The sequence below is a fragment of the Canis aureus genome, chromosome 1 (genome assembly GCF_053574225.1).
Source record: "Canis aureus isolate CA01 chromosome 1, VMU_Caureus_v.1.0, whole genome shotgun sequence".
Lineage (NCBI taxonomy): Eukaryota > Metazoa > Chordata > Mammalia > Carnivora > Canidae > Canis > Canis aureus.
Genome location: NC_135611.1, coordinates 112668186 through 112680761, shown reverse-complemented (window position 1 = coordinate 112680761; position 12576 = coordinate 112668186). Strand labels below are relative to the sequence as shown.

The 12576-nt window shown below is 58.5% G+C and overlaps 2 protein-coding genes across 6 annotated transcripts in view; both read left to right on the top strand.

Moving 5' to 3' along the window:
* Window positions 1-1150: 1150 nt before the first annotated feature.
* Window positions 1151-9662, top strand: TMEM145 (transmembrane protein 145). 3 transcript variants are annotated; one of them, XR_013353335.1, is made up of 16 exons: window positions 1151-1316; window positions 2093-2167; window positions 2284-2361; window positions 2444-2530; window positions 2624-2725; window positions 2842-2926; window positions 3038-3109; window positions 3225-3293; window positions 3834-3914; window positions 3998-4076; window positions 4222-4315; window positions 5024-5196; window positions 6004-6124; window positions 8150-8356; window positions 8845-9222; window positions 9318-9662. XR_013353335.1 is itself a non-coding variant. In XM_077850151.1 (15 exons), the coding sequence occupies exons 1-15, from the start codon at window positions 1197-1199 to the stop codon at window positions 9091-9093; spliced, it is 1692 nt and encodes a 563-aa protein (XP_077706277.1). In that variant the 5' UTR covers window positions 1151-1196; the 3' UTR covers window positions 9094-9662. The 3 variants fall into 3 exon arrangements, 2 of the variants coding, with proteins under 2 accessions (XP_077706277.1, XP_077706289.1); XM_077850151.1 differs by having other exon boundaries at window positions 8845-9662; XM_077850163.1 differs by lacking the exon at window positions 8845-9222 and having other exon boundaries at window positions 1153-1316.
* A 421-nt stretch (window positions 9663-10083) lies between these two features.
* MEGF8 (multiple EGF like domains 8) overlaps window positions 10084-12576 on the top strand; it is a 42569-nt gene continuing 40076 nt past the window's right edge. For 2 of the 3 annotated variants that reach the window (XM_077850000.1, XM_077849987.1), the window contains exon 1: window positions 10084-11019. In XM_077850000.1, coding sequence (XP_077706126.1) covers window positions 10833-11019 — 187 coding nt within the window. In that variant the 5' untranslated portion in view covers window positions 10084-10832. The remainder of the gene's footprint in view (window positions 11020-12576) is intronic. The other variant, XM_077849990.1, reaches the window with a different exon arrangement.

Here is a 12576-nt window from a genome sequence, read left to right as displayed (position 1 = left end):
TTTGGCCCAAGATACATTTAAAATTTTTGAATTCATTACCCACCATTACAAATCAGTATGCTTTAAAACAAAAGCAAAACAAAAAAAGCTCAACACATTTCTGGCTTGTCTGAAAAAAAGAAAGAAAGAAATTTGGCAGTAGACCTACTATCCCTTCTGGCAACAACTGGCTCAAGCCAAGTAGCCGAGGCCGCCTTTTCATGGGGCTCACACTCTCTTACACTGAAGTGTTTCATGCACTTATGTTTCCTGTTGGCCCCTGGCTTAGAAAGTTTTTTAAAATGATATTTTGAGGAGCAGCACTTTTTTTTTTTTTTTTTTTCAGAGAAGGGGGAGGAATGAAGCTAGAAATGTTTGTTGGAATCTGATCAGGAAAACGAAGCTGAGGGACTTGGATGCTACTCTGTTAAGCCTTTCCAGGGATCCTCATTGCCCACTGGGAAACCATAAGGTTGGAACCAGCCGGCAGGGGACTGAAGTGGGAGATCACACGACTTGGCGGAGGTCTAATGAGAAAGTGGCAAAGCTGGGTTTTGAACCCAGGCGGCTGGTTTCACTCTGCTCTGGGCTTCTCACAACACCACCTCTTCTGCCTCACAGCAGCCAGATTTCACACCCTGGTGAGCGGCGACTGGACAGGGCCAGGCAACAGAGTGTAGTGGTTGTGGCCCAGAACAAGTGGTGTGCCCTCTCCCTCTTCTGTGTCCCTGTGGGCACTTCACAGAGCCCATGGGATCGCGGGTGGACACAGCTGGGGATGGTTGTCATGGGGGCGGGGATGAGCAATCAAAGAGCAGTTTGGGGACTAAATCTGGGGGAAGTCAGGACAGAGCTGGGGTCTGTGGGTTGGGGGTCACCCCGAGATGGCAGTCTGGAGGAGGAGGCATGGCTGGGGGAACGGGAGTTCAGCGTAGGACACGGGGAGCCAGAGGTATCAGGGACACCCCCAGAGGGGAGAACTGAGGCTGGGGCGGGGTGGAGAGGCTAGGAAAGGGGCGTCCTCTGTCACACCGCTTGGGAAGGCGCCAGGCCGGGCCATCCCCGAGGAGGGGGGCGGGGAACGCAGCGCCCGGCGGCCCCTTTAATCGGGGGCGCGCGCTGGCCGGCCCGCGCGCTCTCGCCGCCGTCGCCGGGCCGGAGCCGGAGCCGAGCTGGGGCCGGGGCCGGGGCCGGGGCCGGGGCCCGGAGCGGGCGGAATGGAGCCCCCGCGCGCGCCCGCTCTGCGCCGCCTGCTGCCGCCGCTGCTGCTCCTGCTGCTGCCGCTGCCCCCCCGCGCCCGGGCCAAGTACGTGCGGGGCAACCTCAGCTCCAAAGAGGTGAGCGCGCTGGGCCCTCCCCTGCCGCCCGCCGGGCCCCCGGGGACGCGAGGGAAGGGAGGGGGGCCGCCCCGCCCCCTGGCACCCTTCCCGGGCGGCCCCCGGGAGCCGCGGGAGCCGCGGGGGGGGAACGGGGCTGAGGGTTACGGGGTGGGGGGGCTGGGTCAGTGTTGAGGCCGAGAGGGGCTGTGGGGTCGGGAAGAGACTTGGGGATGGCAGGAGGGACATTGAGGTCAGAGCTGGGCGGGGAGGAGGGACGGGTTGGGAGAGTCGGAGTTTGGAGTGGGGGTTGGGGGGACGCCGAGGTGGTGCTGAAGGGACAGCACTTTTCACTCCGCGGAGAGCCTGGAGTTCACACTCCTGCTCAGGCCCGGGCGAGAGCCGTTTGGAATATTCCCCAGCACGAGATGGTCTCTGGGACCACCGTGGGGGCGTGTGTGTGGATAACCCCCCGGGGCGGGGGGGGAGGGATGGCAGTCAGGTGGAGTCTAGGACTGAACGTGGCCAGGGTGGGGATCTGGCCTCCAGGGTCTTTCTCAAGGCACTTGGAAAACGGGAGAAGTGTTTGAGGGGAGAAGAAACTGAAGAAACTTGGGTGGGGGGGCATCTGAGGCAAGAATCCAGGACCCAAGGTGAAGGGATCACAGAAGGATCTGGGAGGTAACTTGGTCCCCTGTGTTTCTTGGGAACCAAGTAGCGAAGGGTAGGGAAGGAAAGTTGAAGGCCTATGGAGTCCAGGGAGTTCTCAAAGGACTCGGACTGGGCCCCTTTTCCAGGACTGGGTGTTCCTGACGAGGTTTTGCTTTCTTTCGGATTACGGCCGACTGGACTTCCGTTTCCGATACCCTGAGGTGAGCCTTCCCCAGCCAGTCTCCATGCTGAGGCTGGGTACTCCCTTGGCCTCCTGAGGCAAGGGCCAGCCCAGCTCCCCGCACTTCCCCAAACTTCAAAAGCTCTGGGTTTACAGGCCAAGTGCTGTCAGAACATCCTCCTCTATTTCGACGACCCATCCCAGTGGCCGGCTGTGTACAAGGCAGGGGACAAGGTAAAGGCTGTGAGGAGGTTACATGGGAGGGAGGAGAAGGTCGAGGCTGGCCAGAGGGTGACCAAGTCCCTGCCTTCTCCAGGACTGCCTGGCCAAGGAGTCAGTGATCAGGCCCGAGAACAACCAAGTCATCAACCTTACCACCCAGTACGCCTGGTCAGGCTGTCAGGTATGGGCCCAGTCTGGGAGTGGGCAGGTGCTGAAGGCCGACAGCCTCAGGGCTGTGCAGACAGGCATCAGCCTTCTTCTTGCTCCTTTTCAGGTAGTGTCAGAGGAGGGAACTCGTTACCTGAGCTGCTCCAGTGGCCGGAGCTTCCGCTCAGTGCGAGAGAGGTGGTGGTACATCGCACTCAGCAAGTGTGGGGTAAGGGGCTGGGCCGGCCACCTGGGCCTTCTCTTCCATGCCGTCCTGCTGACCCCCTGCCTGCCCAGCACCCCCCCCCACCCACTCCCTGACTTAGGCCAACACACTCTCCACAGGGAGATGGGCTACAGCTGGAGTACGAGATGGTCCTCACCAATGGCAAGTCCTTCTGGACTCGGCATTTCTCGGCTGATGAGTTTGGTGAGCATAGGGGGACCCAGAAGCCAGGATCTTTGAGGGACGTCAGAGTGGAATGCCTGCTGAGGGATGGCTATCCTGACCTACCATTTCCTCCTTCTTCCAAATCGGCAGGGATCCTGGAGACGGATGTGACTTTCCTTCTCATCTTCATCCTCATCTTCTTCCTCTCCTGTTACTTTGGATGTGAGTCCAGCACATGGTGGTAGTGGTGGGGTTAGGAGTTATGGGGGGCAGGACTGGGGTAGATGAGCTACTTTCCTTCCTGTCTGTGAACCACCTGACCCTCCCTCTCTTCTAGATTTGCTGAAAGGTCGACAGTTACTCCACACAACTTATAAAATGTTCATGGCTGCAGCAGGAGTGGAGGGTGAGGTTTAGAGTATCACAACTTTGAGTTCTGCCAGAGGAGGGAGCTAGGGTCCAGATACCTGGGTCTGAGGGAGGAGGGGCTGGGGGCAGAACTCCTGGGTCTGAGGGAGAAGGGGCTGGGGGCAGAACTCCTGGGTCTGAGGGAGGAGGGAGCTGGGGGCCTCATTCCTGGGTCTGAGGGAGGAGGGGCTGGGGGCAGGACTCCTGGGTCTGAGGGAGAAGGGGCTGGGGGCAGGACTCCTGGGTCTGAGGGAGGAGGGACTGGGGGAAGGACTCCTGGGTCTGAGGGAGGAGGGGCTGGGGACTTGGACATCTGGGTCTGAGGGAGGAGGGGCCTGTGGGCCTGGAATCTGGGTCCTGCAGAGGTGGGGCTGGGGCTTGAACTCAGGAGTCTCCCAGGACATCAGTGGGAGTAAATAGTCTTGAATCCTGATGGGGATGAAGGAGGGGTTCTGGCCATCTGGATCACAGTGCTAGGGAACAGTGATGCCCCAAAGCCGGTTTCTGTCTTTCCTCCCTCTGCCCATTCTCCCCTCAGTCCTGAGCCTCCTGTTTTTCTGCATCTACTGGGGCCAGTATGCCACTGATGGCATTGGCAACGAGAGTCTGAAGATCTTGGGTGAGAATGAAGTGGGCCGGGGAAGGGTGCCCGGGCTCTCTCTGAGCCCCGTGTCTGAGACGCCCTCTCCTCCCTTCTCCCAGCCAAGCTGCTCTTCTCCTCCAGCTTCCTCATCTTCCTGCTGATGCTCATCCTTCTGGGGAAGGGATTCACGGTGACACGGTGCCCAGGCTGGGGCAGGAGGGCATGCGAGGGGGAGGTGTGGTGGGGCTAGGGAACAGGGCACTTGGGTGGACCTGGGGGGTGGCTGCCCGCTTCTCCCTGACAGCCCCCACCCCTGCTGTCTCCCCTCATGGCTGGCCGCCAGGGGCCGCATCAGCCACTCCGGCTCTGTGAAGTTGTCGGTCTACATGACCCTGTACACCCTTACCCACGTGGTGCTGCTCATCTATGAGGCCAAGGTGAGTGCCACCCGCCCCCACCCCACCCAAAGCTTTTGGCCACCTCCTCCACCTGTCTGCCAGCCCTTCCCCACATCGCACCCTTGCTGGCTCGCTCTCTCCCACTCTGCGATTTCTGCCTGCCCATCTGTCTCTCGAGTGCCTGCCTCCCCTCTTCCCCATCTCTGAGGAGCCTTCTTCCTCCTCCCTCTGTCTCTCGCTGTCTGTCACATTTATGCTCGATGTCATGCCTGAGAGTTCAGGAGTCCCACAGACCTGGATGCCACTCTAGCTCTCTCACCTCCCAGCTAGCTGACCTCTGGTAATGCCCGCCCCCTCTAAGCCTGTTTCCTCTTCTGTAAAATTAGTAGGGTCTTACCTGTCCCAGAGGGCTCCTCTGAGGCTTTATGTCACCTCGGCTTTGACCAAAAGGTGTCCGTCTTAGCCTCAGTGTCCCCATCTGTGAAGTGGGGTGATAATAAGACCTAACTTCATCAAGTGGATGCAAATGGAAAAGCTTATGTGTCGTAGGTGTCTAGCCCCATGCTGGGCCCCTGGTAGGAAATGTGCTGCCCTTCTCTACGTGCTTCTATTTCCATTTTGTGCTCTCCTGCTGCTTCTGTCCTGACCAAGTACCTCTGCCCCCTGGGTGCCCAGGGGTGGGGTCTGGGGCCCCTGTATGGAAGGCAGGGGGTCAGGGCGATGATGAACCCTCTCCCTTGGGTCCAGTTCTTTGACCCGGGCCAGGTACTGTACACGTATGAGTCGCCGGCGGGCTATGGGCTCATTGGGCTGCAGGTGGCGGCTTACGTGTGGTTCTGCTACGCCGTGCTCATCTCCTTGCGCCACTTCCCGGAGAAGCAGCCTTTTTACGTGCCCTTCTTTGCTGCCTACACCCTCTGGTGAGACGTGCTGGGGCCCCAACCTGTCCCTGTCTCCTGGGGCCTCCCAGAAATGGCTCTCCGTTTCTCAGACCCTCCTCAGTGAGGCTGACGGGCTTTTGAGTCAGGCAGCTGTGCCAGGGTCTGCCACTTACTCACTTTGTGGCCTGGAAAAAATTACTTTCCCAAGTTTAAAAAAAAAAAAAAAAGTGCCTCAGGTTGCTTACCTGTAAAGAAAGGATTATCTTGAGCATGCGTTGGTAATATTGGGTCTGGCACATAATAAGTGTTCAATGAAAGCTAGTTGTAACCTTTTTTTTAATCATTCAATGTAACATAGCAGGACAGTAGACAGATTCTCAGCCCGACTGCCTGGGTTTGGATCCCAGTTCCAAACCTTGTAAGCTGTGTGACCTCACACAAATCAATTAACTTCTGTCTGCCTCAGTTTCCTTACCTGTTTAGTGGGGATAGAAACTGTACTTGCCTCATAGAGTCATTGTGAGAGTTAATGAGTTTATATACGGGAGATGCAGTAAGTCCTTATGTTCATTCATTCACCAGACACCTTCTGATTTTCTATCAGGTGCTAGGATTTGGGGTGGGGTGGAGCTGAGTTAAATTCAACCTAGTCTCTCCTTCCAGAATTTCCCAGGCTAGTGGGATTCCTCGCCCCTTTTAACGTCTGGCTTCTGAAGGTCACACTTGACTTCTTTCTGGTTTGGGACCCACTGGGGCCCTGTGCGTGTGCATGGCAGGGGAGCTGGGGCCATGGGGTGGGTAGGAGGGCAGGGCAGTGTTTCTACTGACCCAGTACCTTCCCTTCAGGTTCTTTGCGGTTCCTGTCATGGCCCTGATCGCCAACTTTGGGATCCCTAAGTGGGCCCGGGAGAAGATTGTCAATGGCATCCAGCTGGGGATCCATTTGTATGCTCATGGCGTATTCCTGGTGAGGAAGGGCATCCAGGTGGGAGTGGGAGCCTGATGGGCGGGGGACACGTGAGGGTCCCCACCCCTGATCTTTCTGAATCTTCTGTTCTGAGCTCTCCATCCATTTCCTTCACTTCATTCCTTTAGTCATCCAACAGACATTTACTGAGAGCCTGCAGGCTACTCTATATACCCCCCAGAGTCCACCCTCTTTTATTCCTCTCTCCTACCTTGTCCTGCCCTCTTCCTCCAACCCTACTGCCCCATTTTTTTTTCTTAAATAAATTCTGTGTTCAATGTGAGGCTCGAACTCAACGACTCTGAGATCAGGAAGCCGCATGCTGTACCAACTGAACCAGTCGGGTGTCCAATAACTCAACCCTCTTTCTTTGCCCCCTTCCATTCCCATTCGGAACCTGTGTCCCCAGACTCACATTTCCCTTCTGTATCCCACCCCACTACCTTTCCCAAACTCCTTGGTCACTACTAAGGCCTTCCCCAACACATTCTCCCATCTGCCATCACAGGCCATTGTCCAGGAAGAAGCAGGTGGGGTGGGCCAGGCAGGGACCCCAGGAGGCCTAGATCTGAATGATATCAAGAGAGTATCAGCACCAAACCTCTTTGCCCTGGTTTATATCCTATATGGCCTTCTGGGTGACAGTTCATTCATCTATATGTTTGTATGCCTTGTTTAATTGTCAGAGCAGCCCCAGGACAGGATGGATAATGGTTATTGAACCCACGCTACAGAAAGGGTTAGAAGCTAAGGCCCAGATAGGGGAGGTGACCTGCCAGGGCTCCATAGCATTTGGTATTAGGTCAGAGACTTGAGCCCAGTCCTTCCCCAGCATACCATCAGAGGGAGCTGGACAGAGATATAGGTCCTTACCCCAGAGGTCCACAACATGGACCTGGGGAGGGAATGTACTCAGTCACAGATGGTCCAGTCCCCCATCTTCCACCCCAGAGCCTGACTTAGGTACAGACTGACCTTCCCAGGACAGCACTTCTAAAAGCTCTGCGGGAAGTCTGAAAGGAACAGAGAGAGGAGAAATGCTAGGAACCATCATGTGCCAAGCTCTGTGCCAGGGGTTTGCATTTCTACCCTCTCCTCATCTTTCTAAGTAGGCACTGCAATCTCTTTTCCCCAGTGAGGCTCAGGGAGTTTTATCAACATGCCCCAGATCCCATACTCAGTGAGCTGTGGGGCGAGAGGTAGGGTGCTAGCCCGAACACGGAAATGCAGTGCCCTTTTAGCTAGACTTCACCTTCAGCTGCTTTCTTTCCTAAAAAACGCTGTTAGTTCAGCACTGCTCCACCTCCGGCATTCCACAGTTCCTTGTTTCCTACTGAGCACAACCTTGGAGGGGTGGGGGTGGGGGGGTTGTGCTAGGTTCCCATGGGCTGCACACCCAGTCCCTGCCCCCATGACCTACTAGACTAACTGGGGACACATCTCTACATTTGACCAATACCTATCGAGCACCTATGAGCCCAGGTACTGTTCTAGCTGTTGGGGATTCAGTAGGGAACTGAACAAATTCCTGCCCTCATGGAGTTAACATTCTATAGAGTCTATCTGGTGTTGTCCAACTGATCTTTCTGTGTTTATGAAAATATTCTAAACTCTGTGCTGCCCAGTACAAGAGCTACTATTCACGTGTGGCAACTGAGCACTTGAATGTGGCCAGTGTAATTAGAAGCAAAACTTTTCGTTTACTTTTGATTAATATAAATGTAAACAGCTCCATATGGCTAGTGGCTATCATACTGGACAGTGAAAGGCTCTGACCCTTAACCAGCCAGCGATAAGTCAGTGATCAGGGCTGATGGAGGAAACATCGCAGGGTGGTTGAGGGAGGAAAAAAGGTCGGAGCTAGGGCACGGTGAGAGCTCAGAGTAGGTGTCTAATCCAGGCTGAAGGGCCGCAGGCAAGCGTGGGGGATGTCAAGTGAAGGGGAATCCTTAGGACCCCGTGTTTATGGAGACGGCCTGAGGCCTGGACAGTACTTCTCCAACCAGCACCTGGCTCTCGCCCCAGATCATGACGCGCCCGTCGGCGGCCAACAAGAACTTCCCGTACCACGTGCGCACGTCGCAGATCGCCTCAGCCGGGGCCCCGGGCCCCGGAGGGAGCCAATCCACGGACAAGGCCTTCCCGCAGCACGTCTATGGGAACGTGACGTTCATCAGCGACTCGGTGCCCAACTTCACGGAGCTCTTCTCCATCCCCCCGCCCGCCTCCTCCGTAAGCCCCGCGCCCCCGGCGCACGAGGAGCTGCTGGCGCCGCCCCTGGAGTACCTGACCCCGCTCCCGGCCCCGCCGCCGCCCCCCTCTCCCAAGCGCCTGAGCCCACCCCCTGCCTTTCGCACGCCGCGAGCCCCCACACCGCGCCGCGACCGCCCCCCGGCGCCCGCGCCCACCCTGCCCGACTGGGTCCTGGCGCTGCTGCGCACGCCCCCGCAGACGCCACGCGCGGTGCCCCCGCCCCCCGCCTTCCGCGGCTCCCCGCCCGCCCCCCGGCCGCCGCCGGAGTTCGCCCCGCGCGCTCCCACGCCGCCCCTTGAGTACCTGGCCCCGTTGCCCAGACGCCCGGCCACCCGCCCCTTCCCCGACTGACACCTGCGCCCGCACCTCGGGAGGGGGGCTCCTTTGCGGGGTGGGGGACGGGCCTTCGGGGCCGCATCTGCCCCCCGTGGGTCCCGGACGGCCTCTGACCCTGACCCCCCTCCCAGGCCGGGAAGCAGGTGGAGGAGACGGCGGTGGCGGCGGCGGTGGCCCCGAGGGGCCGCGTGGTGACCATGGCCGAGCCGGGCGCGGCCTCCCCGCCCCTTCCCGCTCGGTTCCCCAAGGCGGCCGACCCGAGCTGGGATGGCCCGACGCCGCCCTACCAGCCGCTCGTGCCCCAGACGGCGGCGCCGCACACCGGCTTCACCGAATACTTCAGCATGCACACGGCCGGGGGCACCGCACCCCCGGTCTGAGCACCCTAGCCCACCCCGCCCCATGGGCCGCGCGCCGGGCCCCGGCCGGGCTCCGGATCCCCGCTCTATCCCGGCCCCAGGGCTCTGCCATCCCAGGCCTTCCCGACCCTCCCCACCCCGCGCGCCCAGGTAGGGGTGCGTACTGGCCCGCCCCCCTCTCCCGTTCCCCCGACTTCTGTGCCAAACGGTCCCGCGGGAGCCGCTCTCCCCGTCCCCTCCCTCAGCCCCTGCCCCGAGCGGCGCCGGATTCTGGGCTCCCGCTGTTCCGAGACCTACGGCCCCCTGGCCCCCTCCGAGACCTCTGATCCCGCCGGACCCCGGAACACCAGTGACGATCGCCGGGACCCTGCCCGTGACTCTCCAGGACTCCGCGACCCCGAGCCATTGCTCCTGGGACGGAAATTGTGAATCTGGTCTCGACTCAAACCTTCCCTTGGATCTCTGTGACCTCGGACCCGAGCTCTGCCCACCCCATCTCCATCCGGGGGCCCCCCCTCAGGTCCCCGGCAGAAAGACTTTCTCCCTTCTTGCCAAAATAAAGCGGATTCGTTGAGTTTTTATCTATAAAATGGCCTCTTTACATCTTGCCAGTGCTCAGAGGCGGGGCGGAGCGTGAACCAGCCCAGGCTCTGGGCCTCGGTGTGTCCGTCTGTGAAATGGCATTTTGGGAGGGGCCTGCATAGCCCTGGCCTTCACGCTGGCCCAGACGCTGGCAGCACTGAACCAGCGATTCATCTAACAGAACCCTCCTCACTACACCGCTTTTAATTTCGCCGTCTCTTCTCCAGTCAGAGCTAGAGGCGCCCTCCAGTGGCACAAACTTTGCTCAACCACCTGTACCCCGAGCCCGGCTTACGACTTTCGCACTGCGCATGTGTACTTCTCTCTTCGCAGACGGAGGCGGTCCCTGCTGCGCACGCGTCTGGGAGCAAATGGGCGGGGAAGCTTCCGGAAGTCTCCTTCTGTGGAGGGGTGGGGTTGGATGCTCCGCAGTCCTCCCAGGGCCGCTCTGACCTGCGGCTCTGCAGCTTCTCGCCTCCTCTCCATCTTTCCTCCCACAGCGGCCGCTCGGCCCCCGCCCCCTCGTCCTCCCAGCGGGTCTTCCCAGGCCGCTCTGGCCCGAGCGTCCCCTCGTCTCTCTGATCTGGCCCATCCGGCTCCGGAGGGAGGCGCGGGTGGGTGAGCAAGCGAGTGCGTCTATGGGGTCCAGGCCCGAGCCCCTGCAGACGGGCTCCGCCCCCGACACCCGCTCGCGCCCCGCCCCCGGCTGGAGGGGTCTCTCTCGGACCTTCCAGGCCTGGCCCGGCACGACCCGCACCCTCTATGGAGGCCCCCGCCGGGCTGTAGAGCCCTTCGCCCCCTGGGGACCCACCCGTATATAAGGTCCGTTTCCGCCTGCAGCGGCCCGAGTCCGTAACTGCTGGACACCGTTTATGGGGTCAGCTAGCCTATGGGGGCCCGTAACTATGAGGGACTCCCACGGTCCCTAGGGGTCGGCCCCGTCCATAACGACCCCATCTACAGGTCCCTGCATGGGTCTATAGGGCCTACTCCTCGACTTCCCGAGCCCGTCTGCTGCGGCGGTCCCCGTCGCGGGGTCTGCAGTTCCTCGACCTCCCGGGTCTACAAGGCCATGTCCCGTCTATAGAGGTCACATTTGCGGGGCCTCACGCCGCGTGGAGGTTCCTCTCCCGGTCTTTCAGGCCTGTCCCGTCTGTAAGGGTCTGCGGGAGGCGGCGATGGCCCTGGGCTCGGCTCTGGCCGTGGCGCTGGCTCTGCCGTTGGCCCTGCTGGGGCCGCTGTTCCCTGGGGCCCGGGCAGGGGACTGCAAGGGGCAGCGGCAAGTGCTGCGGGAGGCTCCAGGCTTCGTGACGGATGGTGCGGGCAACTACAGCGTCAATGGCAATTGCGAGTGGCTCATCGAGGGTGAGTGGGGCCGTGTGGGTCACACACCCACCCATTCGCTAATTCATTCATTTGTGCACTCATTAATCCCATTCACCGCATTCCCACACCCGCTTCTGGTCTAGGCCCTTTGCTCTGAAAAGCAGCCAACCTGGGCCCTGCCCTGGGAAGGCCTTGAAGACTGGTGGGGGAGTTGCACCCAGACCCAGATGGACAGTTACAAGCCAAGAGCATCAATGAGAGATATTCTGAATAACTGTTACCAGCTCAGGCTCTGAGCCCAGCCACCTGCTTCAAATTTGGGTTCCACTTCTCACTAGCTTTGTGAATTTGGGCAGGCACTTCCCCTCCTCCCAAGTGGGGTTCACGCTAGTACTGCCCACATAGGGTTGTTGGAATTAAATGAGAACACTATTGAACAGGCCTGGCACATAGTAAGTACACAATAAATGGTATTAGAATTATACTGTCGTTATTTATTTATTTACTTATTTTTAAAGATTTTATTTATGAGAGACACAGAGAGAGGCAGAGACATAGGCAGAGGGAGAAGCAGGTTCCTCACAGCCTGATGCGGGACTCAGTTCCTGGACCCCAGGATCACACTCTGAGCTGAAGGCAGTTGCTCAACCGCCGAGCCACCCAGGTGTCCCTATACTGTTGTTATTTTTAAAGTACTTTGATAAAGACATTGTTTTTTTTTTTTTTTTCAGTCATTCATGTGCCAGACATGTTTGCCACTGGGACATAACAGAGACCAGGACAACCCTAGCAATCTGTGATGATTTGGGGCTTAGAATCCAGTGGGAAAGACAAACACATGAATAGACAATGACAATCCAGAGGGGTTGGGACTGTGATGGAAGAACCACAGGAGCCTGTGGGAGCCCAGAGGTAATGCCTGGCCTGGAGGCTGGGAGAAGAGAGAGGGCTTCTTGGGGGAAGAGGTGTCTGAGCTGAGATCTAAAGGACCAATAGTAATCAGCCAAGAGGAAGAGCATTCCAGAGGGAACAGCCTGTGCAAAGGCCCCATCCCTATCCTTATGGGTTCCTAGTCCAGTATGGGGAGCAAACCCACCCCCAGGGAGTGAGAAGCTCGGAAGACCTCTGACTTAGCCTGGCTTGTAGCTAAGATCAGAGGCTTGTGTAGGAGGGAATAGGAGGGAACAGAAGGGCACCCCAGGCCAGGAGAATAGCCCATGCAAAGGCCTGGAAGCAGGAGGGATGATGCTTTGGAGAAACTAGAAATCCAGTGTGCTAGGACACAGAATACAAGACAGTGAGCCAGAGGGTGGAGGACCTTGTGATTTTGAGCTATATACCCTGAGGGCAGTAGGGTGGTGGTAGTGGAGTGCAAAGGCAGGGGATGGAGAAGTCCAGGAAGGCTTCTGGGCAGTGGATATAGGAGCTAGTGTCCAAGGAGAAATAAGAGTCCTCCAGAAGAAGTTCTGGGCAAAGGCCAGAGGTGTGATGGTGCAGATCATGCATAGCCTCCCTTTACAGGCTGCAGACCTTGGTCTTTATCCAGGGAGTTGTGGGAGGGTTTTGAACAGGGAAGGACGTGATCTGATTTATGCT

What these genes read in the sequence shown, in the direction of transcription:
- TMEM145 (XM_077850151.1), top strand. Translation starts at nt 1,197, where the DNA reads ATGGAGCCCCCGCGCGCGCCCGCTCTGCGCCGCCTGCTGCCGCCGCTG. An exon ending in GCAACCTCAGCTCCAAAGAG is followed by an intron (nt 1,317 to 2,092) that starts GTGAGCGCGCTG and finishes CCCCTTTTCCAG; the next exon opens with GACTGGGTGTTCCTGACGAG. An exon ending in TCGCACTCAGCAAGTGTGGG is followed by an intron (nt 2,726 to 2,841) that starts GTAAGGGGCTGG and finishes CACTCTCCACAG; the next exon opens with GGAGATGGGCTACAGCTGGA.